The sequence below is a fragment of the Haliaeetus leucocephalus genome, unplaced genomic scaffold (assembly GCF_000737465.1).
Source record: "Haliaeetus leucocephalus isolate CR32 unplaced genomic scaffold, Haliaeetus_leucocephalus-4.0 Scaffold101, whole genome shotgun sequence".
Classification (NCBI taxonomy): Eukaryota; Metazoa; Chordata; class Aves; order Accipitriformes; family Accipitridae; genus Haliaeetus; species Haliaeetus leucocephalus.
In genome coordinates, this window is record NW_010972537.1 from 3,138,313 (window position 1) to 3,156,203 (window position 17,891).

Below are 17,891 nucleotides of genomic sequence, written 5' to 3' on the forward strand. Positions count from 1 at the left end.
AGGATTTTCCAGCACCTCTGGGATCCCTGGATTAACTAGCCCGGTACTTTGCCACTCACCGTGGCTAACACAAAGCAACATCCTATTCGCTCGGCCTCGTGTAGCATGCAGGAAGGTGCAAAGCTTCCTCTCCGGCCCAGCAACAATTCATCTGCAGCCTGAAGCAGATCGGTACCCTTCCCAAGGCTGGCTTGACTTAAAGCCCTTCCAGCCCATCAGACATCCTCTGCCTCTGCGCTCAGGCAGCAGAAAGTCCCGCAGGTTGGGCAGCGAGGAAGGGGAGAGGGAGGACAGGGGCACCGCCACCTTGCCTTGGACCAGGCTCTCCATAAGATGCTCTTCTCTGCTCTCTTCCCACCCAGCCTAAAGTGCCCCGATGTTTGCTTTCACACATCTGTCTCGCTTAAGGCTGGCAAGACGCTTTTTAATTAGAGCAGCAGCTTCTGATAATCAGCACCAATCACCTGTAGTCCCACACGAGGGACACAGACTGGGAGGTGCTGAGCCATGTAACCCAGCCCCAACCCCGTCCTCCCTCCCCACTGCCTTTCCCTGCCTCACTTTCGCTGAGTAGGGTTCGGTGTGGAAATGTCAGAGTAATAGGTAACCCGGCTGGAATGTGCCAGCAGATAAGTGAGGTGAGATAAGGGGGAAAGTTGAAGAAGATAACTCCTTATTGCTGGCAGGAATGCTGGCACAGGAGCACACCTGTGCTGCCTTCCCCGTGCCACCATTTGCGTGGTACTGCTCCTGGGGGAGGACAAGGCACCCCTTCCTCCTGCCTGCCGGCTGCCAGAGCAGCCAAGAGGAACCCATCAAACCCAAGCCCTGAGGTTCCCAAACCTAACATTTAATTACGCACTTTTGTGGCACTGAATGCCACATCGCTCACATCCCTGCTTTTCTTCCCCTTCCTCCCTCCCTCCCAAAAACTCAAATGGTGCATTGTGAAGAGATTACACAGCCATTCCCTGAGCAATCACATAGTGCCCTCCTCCTCCTGAACCCCATCTACAGCCTGCTTCGCCCTACCTACTATCCACCCCACATCCTGGTCTGACCTGGAAAAGCACCTGGTGTTATCTAGGAGCTATTTCCACCCAACAAGGGCTCCTTTCCTGTTGGTGGAAAAACCCTGAGCTTTGTTTCCCACAGAGCCAGAGATCTCACAGAAGCCAAAGCACCTGGAGCAAGCAGTCTCCCGCTGCTTGGGTTTTTATTAGAGCTAGGAAGCAGCACCCATCACTCCAGCTTGAAGGAGGTGACCCTGAAGTCTCCCTTGACGCTCATGTAGCTGATCTTGTTGTAGTAGTGCCGGTTGGGGAACTCCACTTGATGCCCATCCGGCAGTTTTATTTGGAATTTGTCTGCCAGCATCTCAATGACAAACTGGGAGAAGAGAGGGGAGAAAGGGCAGGAATTGGGGACAAGGAGAAGATTAGGACATGAGCATTCAGGTGAAAGGCCTGACTGTTATATGTGAGGGTCAGACCTGGTCCCTACAGGCTTAAGCAAGGTGCTGGGCATTGAGCTGAGGGTGACGAAGGAAAAGAGCAGTTGATATCAAGGGGCTGAGCTGGTATCTAGACTATGACCTGGGGACAGGATCTCTCCCGGGGCTGTTTCAGTGACTCAGATTGTAAACTCAAAGCAGTTAAACCCAAGTGTGTCTTTATACACCACATGGCTTAGATCTGCTCTGAACAGGGCAGTATAAACCTGTCACCCCAATGCCCTCAGCAGCTCACTGGGACCTGGGAAAAGGAGCTTCGCTAATAAACACGCACAAGCAGACAGGACAAGAACACATTGCTGATCATTGCAAATTAAAGGGATCGTTCCCCAAAGCCGTCACCTCGCCACCCCTTCCCTAAGAGCCAGCCATGACTGAGGAAACAAGCATCCTCTCTACAGCAATATGAACAGGACTGCTCCTAAATGCAGCCCTGTTAATGTCTCGGGACATCAGATGGGGTGAGACAGCAACTAGGACAGCATCCCCCGCAGGAGGAGAGAGAGGACAGATTGCCAGTGTGGATCCAGGAGTAGTGAAGACAGAAGAGCAGAGGGAGAGGTTTTGCTCCAGACTCTGGGTTGCCTTAAAGCCTGTGTTTGCACAGGAGGGGATTAGGGAGAGAAATAAAGTAGAGAGCAGCAAGATCCTGCTTCTTGGAGAGGCCCTTTACCTTCATACGTGTACCTGGTGCACTCACCTGCTGAGCTGGTACAAGGGGCAGGAAGGACTTACAAAGCCTGAGACAGACAGGGCTCACGCAAAATTCCCAGAGGAATTGTTGGGGTTTTGAAGGAGTGGAAATGGCAATCAGGACCAAAAACCCAGAGGATGAGGATTAGGGGGTGTTGGGAAGGAGCAGGAGGCATTGGATGGGACTGGGAAGACTAGGGTACAGGAATCTGGTAACCAGGGTCTTCCCCCACCACACACAGACCCCACAACCCCACGCTGGCACAGACCCCTCACCTTGACAGTGGAGCCCCTGGAGAAACAGAAGTGTTTATCACGATGCTCTGCCTGCCAGGCATTGGAGCACCTGGAGTTGCAGACGATGACAGACTCATCGAAGCGGGGATTGAAGTGAAGTCCTAGATCCGAGAAGCTGCAGCCAAGATTGATGCTGAAGCTGTGGGTGAACAGAAGAAAGGTCAGCTGCACGGGCAGGACAGGGTCTTGGAAGACCTGAGATCCAACACACGGCTCTGCACCCAATTCTTCTATCAGCATTGCAGGTGCTTAATGCCTCCTGTTTCCTCATTCTGCTCAGGAACCAGGGGAGTTTGCACAGTGGTGGCATAGGGGCTCCCCTAACGCTGAGCTATGCTCATGCTTTTTGTACCTGGCGACCTTGGAAAATCACCTCCCTCTGCAGCCCACCTTCAGTCCTGGCAAGTCGAAGTACAAAGTACATTCTTTGTACTCACCCGTTAGCATCACTGGATATCTTGCCCTTGACCTTCAGGGTGTCCCCAGTCTTCATATCCAGGTTGAAGATTTCAATTCTTTCCTAAGGCAGAGAGAAAAATAGTCTGTGCAGCTCCGTCAGCCATTCCTTCACTGCCAATGAGACAGTGCCGCTTGGAGAAGGTGCCTCAGCCAGGAGAACATCTATTGCTCTCAGCTAGTGTTCCTCTCATGGCCAAAAACCCTCCATGCTGGAGGTCTTGCATGGGCTTCTCACTCAGTGAGGGAAGAGTGGGCTGAGTGAAGCCAGAAAGTGAGAAATGACATCAGAGAGAGAGGAGATGAAAACAGGCCTGTCCTCAGCAGAAGGACAAGCATGACAGCAGAGGTACAAAGAGGGTTAAAGCAGAGGGCCACAACCCAGGGTTTGGTGGGCAGCATCGCTTGCAGCTCAAGAAACACAAGTGGTGAGAGCAGAGGTGGCTGTGGCTTGCAGGTCACACCCAGAGGACCCTGGGTGACACAGGACAGGAGCAGCAGCGCTTACAGCCATCTTCCTCAGGGGACAGAGCAACCAGGCAGGGAGCCACCAGCAGTTTAGCTCAGAAACACTTCAGGTGGAGGATTTTACACCCCTAGACTTCCTTGTGGCTTACACATTAGCAGCAGCTCCGCCTTTGCAAGCCTTTGATCCAGCCTTTGCTATAAGACTTTGATCCAAAGAAATAGCTTCCCTATGTACACTTCCTCTTATTAGGGACTTCAGGAGATTTAACCAATTCCCAGTTTCCTCGGTGGGCTCTCAGTGAGGGGACCACCACACACAGCCCTTAGGGGTGCTACTCCAGCCACCATATAGGACAAGCATCGTCCCAGCTGGCCATGGAGGTACAACCACCATGTTCACTTCTTTTCTGCATGTAACAGCTCAGCCAAAAGAAGCATCCCAGCTCTTTCCTTTTGTGGCGGGGGGCAACCCCCAAAGCCCACATCAGCACACCAAAATGGTCCCCACCATCTCTCCCAACAGTGCTCTGAGGAAGGGCTCCAAGGGGCTTGGAGCCAACATATCCCCTCTAGATGACACAAGCTATGAACAGTCCCTTGCAGGAGTGACATGAGTGGCATCTCAGCTCCTTCTCTTCTCGTGGCTCTAGATTCAGCCCCAGCTGCGTGGATTACACTAGCAATAAGCAGGAGCAATCCGCAACCCCCCATCCAAGCTCCATCGAGACCCAAACCTTTTCTCTTGAGAAGCCATGCACATCAGGTTCAATAGCCCCATCCTCCCTTACCCTGAGACACAGGAATGTTGTCCCCACAGAGGAGCATCACCCCTGCTGTCTTCTTCCCAGGTAAGAGCTACGAGTCAGTAGACAGTGTCCCAGATTTGGTTGAACAAATTGATGGTGTTTTGCCAGACTCCAGAAACCAGAGGGAAAGCAAGAGGGAGGAGGAGGGCAAGGCTCAGGAGACCAGCAGCCCCTCAGCCCCCCTCCCAAGCCCTGCACAGAGCAACTGAGTGCAGTCATCCTGCTGCTGCACAGCCAGCTGGGAGACAGCTTCTGTTCTTCCCCAAAGCCTCCTGAAGCAAGCAGAGGTAAGTGCTGATAAGCACTCCTTCCCTGGAGATGTTTCCTATTCACAGGGGGTCATAAAGCCCAGCAGGCTTTGGGAAGTTTGTTTGCTGTTGAGGTCACTGAAGCTGTTGGTGAAACCTCCCTGAGCTGGGTGTGGAGTCAGCAGGAGCAGGTGCTGGGGATGGTGATTTCTTGGCATTGGGTCAGTTTCCCATCACGCTGCTGTGTCCCACCCACACACAACTTCACGTCACCCTGCTCCCCTGCAGACATCCCAGGGGGAACACAGAACCCAGAGCCCCCCTCTCAAAATATCAGAGCATCTCACTGGCTATGGGAGGTTTCTCTTTACAGCAACTCACGTTGTCCCTGTGCAGGGCAGTACAAAGACACTGTTTGCATAGCCACCATTAGGGTTAGTTATCTGAACTCACTTTAAACCAGCAGGGAGAAACACTTCTAGGGCTCAAGAAATTACATCCCAAGACAGACCCTAAACTCAATCAGAAAAATCCCGTCCTACGTGGCTGGCCAAGGTGACACAGGAATGTTGTGGCAGAAGAAAGGTCCAGGTCCCAGGCCAGCAACGTAGAGGAGCCTTCCCCCCACTTCCCACACAGACCAGACAGAAACATCGCTCTCACTGGGATTTATCCACCAATCCCACTGGCAGAGCAGAAGGCTGCCCAGGAGGGAAAGCAGCTTATGTCTGAGGGATGGGGAAAACTACGTGTGCAAAGAGTTATGTGCGGAGCCGCAAGTACCACGGATGTGAGAATATGCAGGGAGGGAGATGGGCAGGAAAGAGGCACGAGCTGCTCAGAGAGGGGCCACGAGATTTTATCGAGATAACATTAACCCCCCTCCTACAATGCTCAGCAGGGGCGTTCACCCCCCTTTTATTTGCCACTGGGAACAATAGTGGGAAACCAGGCAGCAACTCTGCCAGCGCTGGCGACTTCCTTCATCTGCAGAGCTAAGCCTCCGCATGGTCAGACACCAGCCCTGTGCAGATGGCCTCTCTCATGCAGGGGTATGTGTTCCCCACATAGGAAGGAGCTGAGACTTTAGGGACCCCAGAAGAGCCGAAATTCTCCAGTGCAATTGGAGGTGGTGATTGGGATGATGAAAGGAAGGTGAAGGGGGCAGGTTGATACTTCCCTGCAGACACTGCAAAGCAGAAAGCCTGGGGAAACAGTAATATGATGGGAAAGTAAATCCCAGAGAAAGAGGAAATCCGGCTAAAGGGCATCTGCAAAGGAGGCGGAGGGTCTGTGCAGTGAGGAAAATATAAGCAATGGTTGTGGAAGCTGGCAGCCACTGATGCAAGGGATCCAGGAACCTTTCACCCCCAGACAGATGATCCTATAATAGGGTACTTGCCTGGGATTGCCTCTCCAGGGCCCCATAGAGATGTTCATCCTGGCTGGAGGGCAGTTGGTCTGTACTGGTGTACAACACCCATGATCACAACGCTGGCACCAGAGGAGGCTTTGCTGCATTCCCAGAGGGTGCCTTGGGACAGCAGACACCCGACAAGCAGTCACTGGTCCAAGGGTGGGGGCCATGCCCAACCCAAGGGTAAGGCGAGCTTCCAGCAGGGAGCAAGGCAGGCCTGCAATTTTGCATGGAGAAAACAAAAAAAAAAATCATATTTTAAGGAGGGAAGAGACCAATGCAACCACGTCAGCTTTCAGCCAGAAGGGTGGCAGGGCAGGTCCTCTGCAGAGTGCTTTCACCCCATGAAATGTGGCAGCTCCATTTGCAGAGGTCCCATAAGGTAAGTTTGGGGGTTAACAGTTCTTCCCAGCCTTTCTGCTAGTCCTGGGGAGATCTCAGGCCACCAGGAACACCCATAGGATCTCAGGACCCTCAGGGTTGTTCCAGACAGCAGCACCTCAGGTACCATAGCCTAGAGCTGCCACCTCTACCACAGGGCACCCACACAGCTGTTGAGAACAGACTGAATGCCACCCTCCCCAGCAGGCTGCCAAGATCCTCAGCAGCATCATTGCTGGCAGCAGTATTTATTTTGCTTCCTTACTCGGGCAGGAGATAAACCAGCTAGGTGTGAAGCCCTGAGGAAAAGCACAAGCTTCCCCACTTCCCAGCCAAGGTAGCCCAACCACCCCAGCTGTGAGAGGCTTCTCAGGGCCTTTTGTGGCAGGGGCAGCCCCCAAAATCCATCCCAGCACACCAAAGTGGTCCCCACCATCCCTGCCCAGCAGTGCTCTGAGGAAGGGCTCCAAGGGGCTCGGAGAAGAGGGCAGCCAACACGTCCTCTCTAGACGACATGAGCTATGAACCGTCCCTTGCAGGACTGATATGGGTCATCGCCAGACATGACGCTCAGCCCAGAAGGGAAGAGGGAGAGAGGGGAAGGCAAGGCGGCCATGCGGGGTGTGTGGATGAATGGGCCACTGCTCCCAGATCAAACCAAGCTCTGGAAGGAGAGGCAAGAGATCCCCTTGGCACCCTCACAGAAGGCTGCGGTTTCAGCTCGGTGCTAATTAAGACACCAAAGAAGCTGCACTGGAGGAGGATGCTGCAGAGGGGAAAAGGCGCCTGTCCCATTTTGCACTCAAGGCACCAGGGAGCCTGTGCTGTGGACCTGGCATCAGTGTCTGCTCATGGCAAAGGGAGCTGGAGAGACCGACCATGCATTCTTTCTCGGAGTAGCAGCTGCTCACTCTGCTATTATTTCCTACTGCTTCATATAATTTGTACTCCACAGCAAGCTATTGTCCCTTTCCACTGGCTATTTATTTCCTTGAATAGCCTCTGGGGAAGGATTTCAGTGCGGGAGTAAAGAAAAAAGAAAAACTCCACACAATAAATATCAAGTGGTGACCTGATTTAAACCATGTTCTCTGATCTCATCTGGGCCCTGGTTGCGGTTCCTCCCAGGAGTTGCGTTAAGCCACATTTCTGCCTTGGTTTCCCCCTTTTATGAAGCCTAGGGGGGAATGCCCCCTGCCTTAGAGGGCTGTGGGGTGGAATTCAAGAAGCTGAGCCCTGGATTTTCAGAGGCCAGCGCTCAGGACGTAACTGAGAAGAGGCTTCTACCACCTCCTGATGGAGATGCTCAGTCCTCCACCTGTCAGTCACAGAAATTCCCAGATAGGTTTGACAGGACTGGTTTCCCCTTTAGTCAAGAGGTGTTGGTTTGCCTCTCAGCAGATAGTGCTGCAACCTTCACCCAACCCATCCCTAAGCTCTGAAAGCCAGCCAGCTTCCTAAAGGAGGAGGACCAAGAGAACAAAATGTACTTACCTCAGCCAAACACTGAGGTAAGCAGGAGACTGGATAAGCAGGTCTGTGGATCTGGAGGGTGTGTACAGGAGAGGATTGTCCAGGAGATGCGGGAGAAGCCAAGTCAATGATGAGCATGAGGGAACTAGTACCCATGAGCACTAACCTCATGCCTAAGAGGTTAACCAGGGCAGGACAGCTCCTCTAGGGAAGGCGTTGAAGTCTCTGCATGCGGATCAACTAAAATGGGAAGGAACAAAGGACTGGAGGTGAATCCCCTGCCACCCCTCATGCCCCAGCTCCCTGACAGTGTGTCATGCAGAGCCCCTGTGGGAAGTATGGAAGTAGCATCCATGCTCTGAACGTGGGGGCAAGGGATTAGAGGCCATCGGCCTCCGGTAGGGTCTCCACCAGCATCACCCTCCTTCATCTGTAGGGTGCAATTTCTCCTCCTTAGGATGTGGGGAATAAGGAGGAGGAAGGATAAAGCTAGCTGAAGAGCTAAAATGTGGAAAAAACCTACCTTTCTTCAGGGCTAGGGGCAGCAATGGAGGGAACCTGCACCAAGCAGTGGAGCAGATCAAGAGCACAGGGGAAGGGTGTAGCCTCAGACTCCATCTCTCTCCCTACCCTACCAGAAAGGCACTGGTGCCACAGTGACTGACATCTCCCATCTCCATGGGGAGCTCAAAAGCGTTCTGATGGATGGTTTCCATCCGCAGGGCCAAATTATGTCCTTATACCTTTGCAGAGGACATCTCTCTCGGGCAGCTCTGAAGTCTGTGGCAACACTTTTGTGTGCTATGAGTTGTGCACAGAGCAGGGAGGAAGGTAGTTCATGTGCATGGGAGCTGGCTCATAAGGCATCAGGGCCATTTCATCAACCCAAGCAGCCAGATGAGTCACATCTTAGGGGTCCTCAGCTTGCCCGAGGGGCAGGAGAAGGAACTGAACTGGCAGAGTGTGGGGAAGGGAGGTCAGAGGACTGATTACATGCCACCCAGTTCCGTTTCCAGCCTTCATTTCTCTAATTCTTTCCCTCGTGGGGGCATGCCAGGAATGTGGGTTGTGGGAAAGGCTTTCAAAAACACGCCTGGAGATAAAAATGCACTTTTGTTGAAAGCTTCCCTACTGGCAAAGAGAAGATGCATAGAAGGCTCATGGCTTCCCCCTCTCCTAGACTTCTGGGATCTCCCAGCTTTACCCAGACTTGCTAGATGAGATATTATTAGCTTAATGGGAAAAGGATCCTTCCAAAAATCCTCCACAAAGGATCAGCTTCATGAGGTCTTATGCTCCACTTGCATCTTGCACCAAAAGAGTAAGATCTCCAACAGCTTTATCTTACCATTAAGTAAGGAAGATGGTAGCCCCCTCATCTTGCACATGGGGAAACTGAGTCACAGATACCCAAGTTCACATCCAAAAAAACCTCTTCTTGTTTAGAGTCTCATCTTAAAGCTCCCATCGACAGATTTTAAAAAAAAAAAAAATTTAAAAAAATCCAGCTTTGCAAACCTGTCTGAGAAGCTAAAAAGAATCTGGGCTCCCTTGGCTAATGCAGCTCGAGTATCAGAGATGCTGATCTCTCCCCACACCAGCTACTATCAGTAGGAGGTGCTGAGGCATACGGTGCCTCTGAAAAAAATTAGCCCTTGGGTGGGTCCGATTAAGTCCAAAAACCAGAGGCATTCAAAATGAACGGATGCCTTCCAACAGTGGAAGCCAGGGGACTTCCGAGATGCCCCAAGCCCAACTCCCCTGACTTCAAGGGGACCATTTCCCACAACAAAGACAGTGTGAGGCCAGCTGGCTGGAACTCGAAGCAGCAAAAAAGAAACGCAGCGTTGCGCCATACACAAAAGGTCCGTGGGGACCTCCCTCCATTGAGCTCCAAGCAGCCATCCCGGATTCAACCCCCCAGGACAGCAAGGGCACGCAGCGAGAGTGACTGTCGAGTCCCCGCGCGCAGCGGTCCGTCCTGCACAGGGAGAACAAGGCTGCTGGCACTGCGTGACTCACTTTGAGCGTGTTTCTCACGGGCTCCAGCGCTGAGCCCAGGCGGGTTGGACAACTCTGAGGACTTGCAGGAATCCTTCAGACAAGCAGAAACTGTCTGAGTCACACGCACAAGGCACGATGCCAAGGGTGGCTCATCCACTGGAAAAAAAAAAAATAAAAAGGAGAAAGAAACGCTGAGGGAGAAATAGCAAGTTTTGAAAAGCCACAAGAATTAACAGCTCATGGGCTGGAAAGAAGGGGAGCAAAAACAAAAGGTCTGTTCTCCCATGCTTATGTCATTAAAGCCAAGTATCCTTCATCCCCGCTGGGAAGCAGCAAGCCACCTTACCACCCATCCGCTTTGAGAGGGTCTGAAGGGGCGATCCACCCTGGATCTAAGGCCATGGCTGGGGTCTGCAGAGGAAGGGGTTGTCAAGTCAAAACTATCTGTTGCTCCAAAATCAGCTTGAACACACTCCCTTGATGGCCCTGCAAAATGAAATGGTAAAAACCAAACCAGATGGAAATGGGAGAGAAAAGCTGCCAAAAAAAGGGAATCCAAATCCCGCAATGACTGACTCAGTGCGGGAAATGGGCATCTAAAGAGGGAACTGCATTTGAAGGAGACCTAAGAAAAGACCAGGCCCACACAACCGACTCCCTGTTCCTCTCCTCCCCGCCTTCCAGAGGGAAGGGCACAAGAAATACATGAACCCATGGACCTTCAGAGCAAGCCACAGGGAAAAGAGCTGAGCCTGACCTGCTGCAGGAGCTCTAAGGACAACCAAAGTGCAGAGGAGGTCCCAACTCTCGCTGGCACAAGGAGTGCTAAATTACTTTTTCCCTGCTTCCCAGTGAGAAGCTACAGCCACAGCCTTGCTTAGAGTTGCCACCAGGTCAAGGAGCTTTGAAAGCCAGCTCCTGAGCCTGCTGGGTCACGGCACTGCCCAGAGACGTTTCATCTCCACACGGTACCGCAGGGAGCAAGGCAGCAGCTGCTTGCAGCTGCATTGCACTGCTGGGACACCTCATCTCCCTTTCCAGCACTATACTGGGCACTAAGGGACACCCTGTGCATTTGAGGACACCCTGTTTTGCTGACCAGTCCTATATGGGCATCTTGTCCCTCCTCCGGACTGCTCCTGTGAGCCTCTACTCCTGTTTCTGACCCATTCCACTTAAGCAGTCGTACATAAGCCCTCGCTTGACAACAGTGGATGTTTATTTTGCATTCCCAGCCGTCGTGCTAGGCTGCTTGTTCTCTCTGGCTCTCTTTCCCTTCCCTCCAGTTTGTGCCTCTTCCTGCTGTCCTCATTTTTCCCACCACTGGCAACACACCCAGGCCAGAACCTGGCTGTGTCTCTCTGGCTGCCCCCAAGTTTCTTCGCACTGTTCCCCCTGAGAGTCCCCCAGCAGCGAAGCAGAAACCCAGTTTTAATTGCAGTCAGATTACTGGATGGAGAACGCTTGTTCCCGAGAGGGGAAAAGGGTATTACAAACCAAATGCTTTGAATACGACTCACACCAGACAAATCTTATCATATCCCAGGCTGAATAGCCCCAAACATATTGCCATTCACCATGCAACAAATGGACTTGCCAAGCCAGGAGATCTGATAAGAACAATGCGAGGAGGACCGATGGCTGCAACTGCCAGGCAAGTTCCCATCCCCACGCAGATAGCTTATCTCTTCTGTCAAGATGGGACACGCATCAACGTCTGGTGCACAACAGCAGGGAAAAGCTAGTGAAGACCTGCTCTCCGGTCCTGAACATGCACGTAGCACTCCTTACAACACCGTCCCTGAGGAACATCTCTATTACTCACTCGGTCTCATTAGGAAAGGGGTGGGAATCTTTCCTGAAAGAACTCCGGCAGAGACACAGCTCTCCAGGGACCCAGCTCAGGATGAGCTCAAGAGTGCCTAGTGCCTGCTCTGGACACCAGCAAGCACAGCAGCTAGAGAATGGCTGGAGGGAAGAGGTCTCATAGCCCACTCTTAAGCCACACTGGGACACTGTTGCTTTTAACCCCATCGACTCCCAGCACGCATCCTCCTCCTGAAATTCAGCCAGTGTCGCTACAGGGAGGCAAGCTACTCAAGACGTAAAGCTACTCTGTGCGAGGAGAGAGGTGGAAAGAGGAGCAGCCTCTGCTGGGAGCATCTCCTCCTTCTGGACAGAGGAGGGGGATTTGGGCTGCAAATCAGGGACGGCAAAGGTGCAACGTGGTTGCAGTGAGACCCAGAACGTGGACGCTGCCTTCAAGATGCCCGCTGGGCTGAGGGGACCAGCAGCGTGCCACTTGAACACAGCCCCTCCAGGCAGAGACAAGGCAGAGGCTGTTCGGATGCATCCGGAGGTGTGCGCCTGATCCTTCTCCTGGCTGGGGGACTTGTCTGTCAGCACATTAAATGGAAGATACACAAGCTCTGCCCCCGTTCTGCTCTCTGAGTGAGTTCCCAAACCTGATGTAGTTTGGGGTGGCGGGGGAAACAGGACAGAGTTGTGCATGCATGGGAAGCCCTTGCAGAATCATGTGCTCCATGAGCAACATGATGGGCTCCTTGTTCTGCCTGCCCAGGGCAAATTCAACATGTCTGTGCACCCAGGCCGGAATGGTCCCCTGCATCCAGCAGCTGGTCCCCACACCCCCATGACCTCATGCACTCAGGCAACGTTTCCTCATAGCATCTCTCCCACCCCACAAGGCAGGAGGTCAAATGTGGCGAGTGATCCACAACACGGGGTGTAGGACACTGAGTCACAACCCTGGGTTCAGCCGTGCCCAGCAGACAGAGCGTTTCCCAGTTTCAGTCTGGTGCACGCACTCCCATCCCACACACTCACCTACAACCTGTTGCGTGACATTTCCCATCTTCGGAGAGGGGAAAAGTGGAAGATTAGGGGGTAAATATGCAGGCTGCAGGGGATTGCACTTCAAAAGCCTGCCTTCAGAGGGACCTGGGCTTGCAGGGTGTAGCTGTTTCGCTCTTGGCCCTAAATGCAAGGAGCAGGTCACAGCTCCCATCCATGGGGTTAAATGTTCGGCGACACCAAGGCTCTGTTGGGAACAGTCCCCAGCCGTGCCTGGGCACTGAGGCACTGCTAACTGGCACAGCCCAAAACCACGCCAGGGAGGCTGCTAACAACTGCATGGCACCAGCCATCATCCCGAGGCAGCGCCCGGGCCTGGCCCTGCTCCTGTTGCGTTTACTAAGACAGACGAAGCCAGAGGAACCAGAAAGGAGCCTACGAAAGGCCAGGTCCACGCTCGGGAAATCTGCGTACGCAGACTCTGCGTCTCCGTCCTCCTCCTGGGTCACAGTTTTCTTTTTATTCCTAACCCCACGTCCACCGTGCCCCGGCACTGGGTTCACTCCGCCCTGCTGCTCCTCGCCGCAGCCAAAAGCAGGGCTGAAGCTGGCTGCGGTGCCAAGCGGCAGAGGCCAAGCAGCCAGGCTGGAGGCAGAGAGCTGCCGGACTGCCTCCTCCTGTCGTTTCACAGTCCGGACTTAAGCCAGAGCTGAAGTTTCCTAGGGAACCTGAGGCAGCTGCAGCCAAAGCAGGATCATTGGCAATGGGAGGATTTTCAAGCCTGGGCCAAAACCCATCTATTCAAGCTCACCAGCTGCCAAACCTGAGCCAGCTGCACAGCCGAGAGCACGTGCATTCGGCACCGGGGCACCCCGCAGCGAGAATGCCTCCTCCCTGTGCCGCGTTGTAAAAGAGAGGCTGCACATGGCTGCATCTCTGAGCTCCCCGGGCTGCTGCTACGCTAAACATCCCCGGCAAACGCTTCACTAAGTCACACTTCGCTGTCGCCGCAATGCAGGGATGTATTCATCATCCAGGCTTGGGGATTTGCCGCAGCTGGGCTCCCTGATTTGCTCCAGGATGCCTAGTTTTGTGTCACCGATCTCTGCTCAGATCATGCTTGGGTGCCCATGAAAAATGCATTTGCAATAGGATTTTTCTCCTTCTCCCTCCTGCTGTTCTTTAGAGCCAAACTGTATCTCAGCAAAATCCAGGCTTTTAAACCATTTTTTCCCCAATACTTGTGCTTTCTAATGACATCCCTTCCATCTGCTAGTGATAACACAGCAAGTCAGGGCTAGAGCAAGCATGGGTGAATGTTCACCTTTTCAAGTGCCTCTCATGACACCTGAATCCCAAGCACACTGTATCAGTAGCGGATCTGCTCCAGTCTGGAGCTGATCTCATCAGTGGTGCAGTGAATGACTTCATCAAGGCTCCCTCTTGCAGGCTCAGGGCCTTCGATGCTCACTTCAGGCCCATAAATTTAAGCCGCTCTCTCTAACCTGGCAGGTCTTTCTCTCCCTGTTCTGTATTTGGCTTACCCAGATATATAACCCACCAGCCCCCTAAGCCACGGCTATGACTAGGGCTTCTGTCCTGCTGGTTTTCTTTCATCTTTGCCTGTTGCCGATACTGTTCCTCAGCAGCAAGAGCATTCCCGTGTTCTCGGAGCATCCCCTGACTGCCCCGGACTCTCTTGGGAAGAAGCTATCGGCAACGGCAAATCCAGGTGAGCCTTCCCCAGGGGGTAAAGAGGCACTGCCACTCCCTACACTGGTCAGGAGGGCACTGCCGGCCACTCGGTCGAGGGATCAAGACACCCCTTGAGTTGCCCAGTCTGGAAGGAGGGCTCGAACACAAGGAGCAGCAAGCTGCACAGCTCACCCCGAACTCTGGTATTTGCTTGTCTTGCTGAGCCAGTTGCTCTAATGACAGAACCAATGTGCAAAGGAAATTTAGTATACAGAGGTCAAGGCAATTCCCCAAAGGAAGCAAGTGCAATTACCCCCATGCTAACAACCAGGGAAACTGAGGCAGTGAGCATAGCTGTGTATTTCCTTGAGTCTTGCTCCGAGACATGCTTAATTGCAGAGATGTAGCCAGCAGGTTTTCTGATCCCTTATCCAGCATCCTGTTCCCTCATTCTGCTCCCGTAGTTGTAGAAGGATGTCTTTGATCACCGGGGACAGGTCTTCCTACAGCGAAAAGGGAAATGCTGAAAGAAATGGAAGGGAGCAATCCTGGTGGATGACTGCATACCACAAGAAAGTACTGCATATGAAAGGGAAGGAGACATTTCCTATTAGATTAAAGGAGCTCAAACCTGCTCTCCCTCTAGAGAAGTATGCAATTCTATACTTGCCTCTCTAATTGCAACCCTCTGCTGGGAAAGGTGCTTACAAGTATTGCAAAAGAAAGATTAGCCAAGGTCAGGGAATAGCAGGGCTGCAAATCCAAAGGATTGCGTAAGAGGTGCATGGTCCGAGGTGATGTCAGGAGAGGTGCTGCCAGTCCTGTTCCAAGAGAAAATAGCAGAGGTAAAACTGAGCCAAAATCCCAGGCACCGGCTGCTGCAGTCAGCCGGAGCGGGAAAACAAGAAAAGGGAACAAAAGACTGCAGTACCGAGCTTTAGGAAAGTGAAAGGTATGCCTTGGCAGAATGCCTTGCCAAGGAAAGAGGAATGTGACGGGGAAGGGGAACCTCGCATCACAGGCCAGAGCCGACGACCCAGCAGGAAGCGCAGGAAAGCTCTCGCTGCCGCACACGAGCGCATCTGAAAAACACCGCAGGGTTCATGTAAACACACAAGGCAGAGAAACCAAACAAAAGCTGGGACAGAGCGAGCGTGACAGGGCGGTTCTGGCGGGCTGAAGATGACCTGGTGGGTGGAAAACCCCTCTCCCGGGCGACCCGGCCACTCCTGCGAGGCCGCCTTCCCTTCCCGACTGAGGGAGACTTTGCCTGTTTTGCGATTCACCTCGACTGTACAGGCAGCAAGAGCATTTGCTAAGCCCAGGTTGATCAGGCAGGAGCTCTCCCCTGCCTGCTGCTGCCCTCTGCGGGACAGCCTGCTGCAAGGCCTGCCAAACCTGGGATCCTGCACCCCTCCGCCAGCACAAGCTTTCATGCCAACTACCCGGGCCTCCAGCTTGCACGTAATCACTTTCCTCCGCAACTGGCTAGGAGCTAATTATAGTTCCAGTACTTTCATTCTGGAGCGGTGTTAATTACAACATGGAGCGTCTCACTCCATCCAAACCTAGTTTGGGACTCCAGCTGTTGGTAAAAATAAATTGAGGGACAGGAGAAAGGTTTTTCCTCACGCATCATCTAGCCACTGTTATAGGGAGCAAAATTCAGACTCAGATCTCTTTTTTTGTTGCACTTAGGGTCTTCTTAGATGGAAAGCAGGAGTAACCAAAGGGAAAAGAGACTCCTAAATCGATGAGAAATAAAAGCAAAGTCTGAAAGGCCGCTGCTGACACAACTGTTATGCATGAGTTCACTCACCATTGTTTGCAACCAGCTGAAAAGAGGCGCAGCCTTCCATTCATCCTAGACTTGCTAACCACTGGGTGTTGCCAGAAAGAGAAAAATAAACAACCTTGAGACTCCAAGGGATCGAAACCTGAACAAAAGGGGGCTGTGAAACACCAGACTGCAAAACCACTCCTTCTGAGGCACGGCTTTGTGGGTTGGAGAGAAGTATGCCTTCTACGCAGATTGTACATGACCTAGAAGAGCAGTATCTAGGCCTCAGTCTCCTAAAGATGACTTAAGGATTCTCAGAAAAATCAAAGAGGTAGTAGTGACAGGCAAGGCTGACTCATAAGATTAAAATAACTCGTGTAAAACGTGCCTAAACACAGCAGAGGGAAGGATGTGGCAATTTTCTATGAAAGGCACTTAAAAAAAAAGGCTTTGTGATGCAAGGCAGTGACAGTTAAAAAAAGAACTACATTCAAGCACTGAAAAGTACTTTTTAATGGCCAAAAATTCCCCCTCCAAAACAATGGCTAGCCATAAGGAAAAGACATTAGGCGTGACATCAGGGCAGTTCCCTCGCCTGCCATCTGCGGGATTAGCACTGTAAATGAGTAACCCAACACAGGACCACTCTGACTCAGATGTCTATCTCCAGGATCAGAGGCTTTAAGGCTGAACAGGCAGTATCGTACTTGCACTCCTATGGCCAAGGCTCCGGCAGGGCCAGCCCCAGCGGGTGACTTTAAGCAGCAGCGCTGATGCGGTACACCGCGGACTCTTCAAAGAGGTAGAGGCCTGTGCTCCCCAAAGGTCATCGAGTTGGCACCTTTCACCAGCATTATTTAAAAACAACAAATCACCACAGGAACACAGTTCCCTCCAAGACCACTGGGGCGCAGAGAAAATGAGCGGTATTAAGCCATACAGTTAGGGCTGGCCTGGATTACCAGAGCTACAAGGAGAAAGAGGACAAATTGAGTTTATGTTTCTAAAGCCCTTAGTTATTTCCAGGCCTTCGCCAACCTCCCCCCAGCTGCTCAGCCAGGCGGGAGAAGGCCTGCCGGGGGAGGACCGGCAGCTACTTAAAGATAACTCCCACCAGGGCACAGCGACTCGCCTACTAGCATTTATAATGCCTCCTAAAGCCCCCAGCCCCTCCGAGAGGCCGCCCACAGCCGCCAAGGCCTTAAGGAGAGGGACCGGGTCCCCGCCACCCCCCTCCGGGCCGGGCGGGCGCGCAGCGCGCATGCGCCGGCAGGCTCGTGTCCTTTCAAAGGACACGCGGCTCCCCCGCCAGGCGGAAGTGCCCGCTCTCTCTACCGGAAGTGGCCTCACCTGCCAGTACGAGGGTTCTTCCGGGAAGGGAGGTCGGCTAGTTTCCGTCCGGCGGTCGGTTTCCGGCGCTCCCGGCCTGCGCTTGCCCTCACTTGCTTTCTCCGTCCTTCTCCTGGAGCCCTTCCGCTTCCTTCCCCGTCCTGCGCCTTGCTTCCCCCTCCCAATTCTGCGCGCTGAACTCTATGGTGCCTTGGAGGTGCGCTTCGGCAGGGGGCGCGCTGGGAGCGGGGCGGCGCTCTGCGCCTCCCAACTTCCGGTGCTTTATGGTAAGACCGTCGGAGAGGCGCTCTAGACGGTTCGGTCCTTTCTCCATGGCTCGGCGGTACCGGGCCGGGCGGGTGGGCGGCGGAGCCCTGTTACCCCGCTGAGGTAAACCGGTGGGCGGGCGGGACCCTCCGCCATGGAGCCCGAAACGTTGGAGGCGTGCATCAGTGAGTGCGGCTGGAACCGCTTCTGACACGACACGGCCCGGCCGCGCCGCCGGCGGGCCCCGGCC

The 17,891-nt window shown here is 53.3% G+C and overlaps 2 protein-coding genes across 3 annotated transcripts in view; one reads left to right on the forward strand and one right to left on the reverse strand.

Moving 5' to 3' along the window:
- Nucleotides 1–1,242: 1,242 nt before the first annotated feature.
- On the reverse strand, nt 1,243–17,308 carry LGALS2 (lectin, galactoside-binding, soluble, 2). The gene is made up of 5 exons (XM_010585459.1): nt 17,182–17,308; nt 17,008–17,012; nt 2,941–3,023; nt 2,483–2,642; nt 1,243–1,389 (listed from the first exon to the last, which is right to left on the reverse strand). The coding sequence occupies exons 1-5, from the start codon at nt 17,306–17,308 to the stop codon at nt 1,243–1,245; spliced, it is 522 nt and encodes a 173-aa protein (XP_010583761.1).
- A 110-nt stretch (nt 17,309–17,418) lies between these two features.
- The window catches only part of GGA1 (golgi-associated, gamma adaptin ear containing, ARF binding protein 1), a 10,363-nt gene continuing 9,890 nt past the window's right edge, over nt 17,419–17,891 (forward strand). The window contains exon 1 of one of the 2 annotated variants that reach the window (XM_010585433.1): nt 17,419–17,661. Coding sequence is in view for 1 of the 2 variants with exons in the window: in XM_010585432.1 (XP_010583734.1) it covers nt 17,796–17,826 (31 nt within the window). In the remaining variant the exon portion in view is untranslated. The other variant, XM_010585432.1, reaches the window with a different exon arrangement.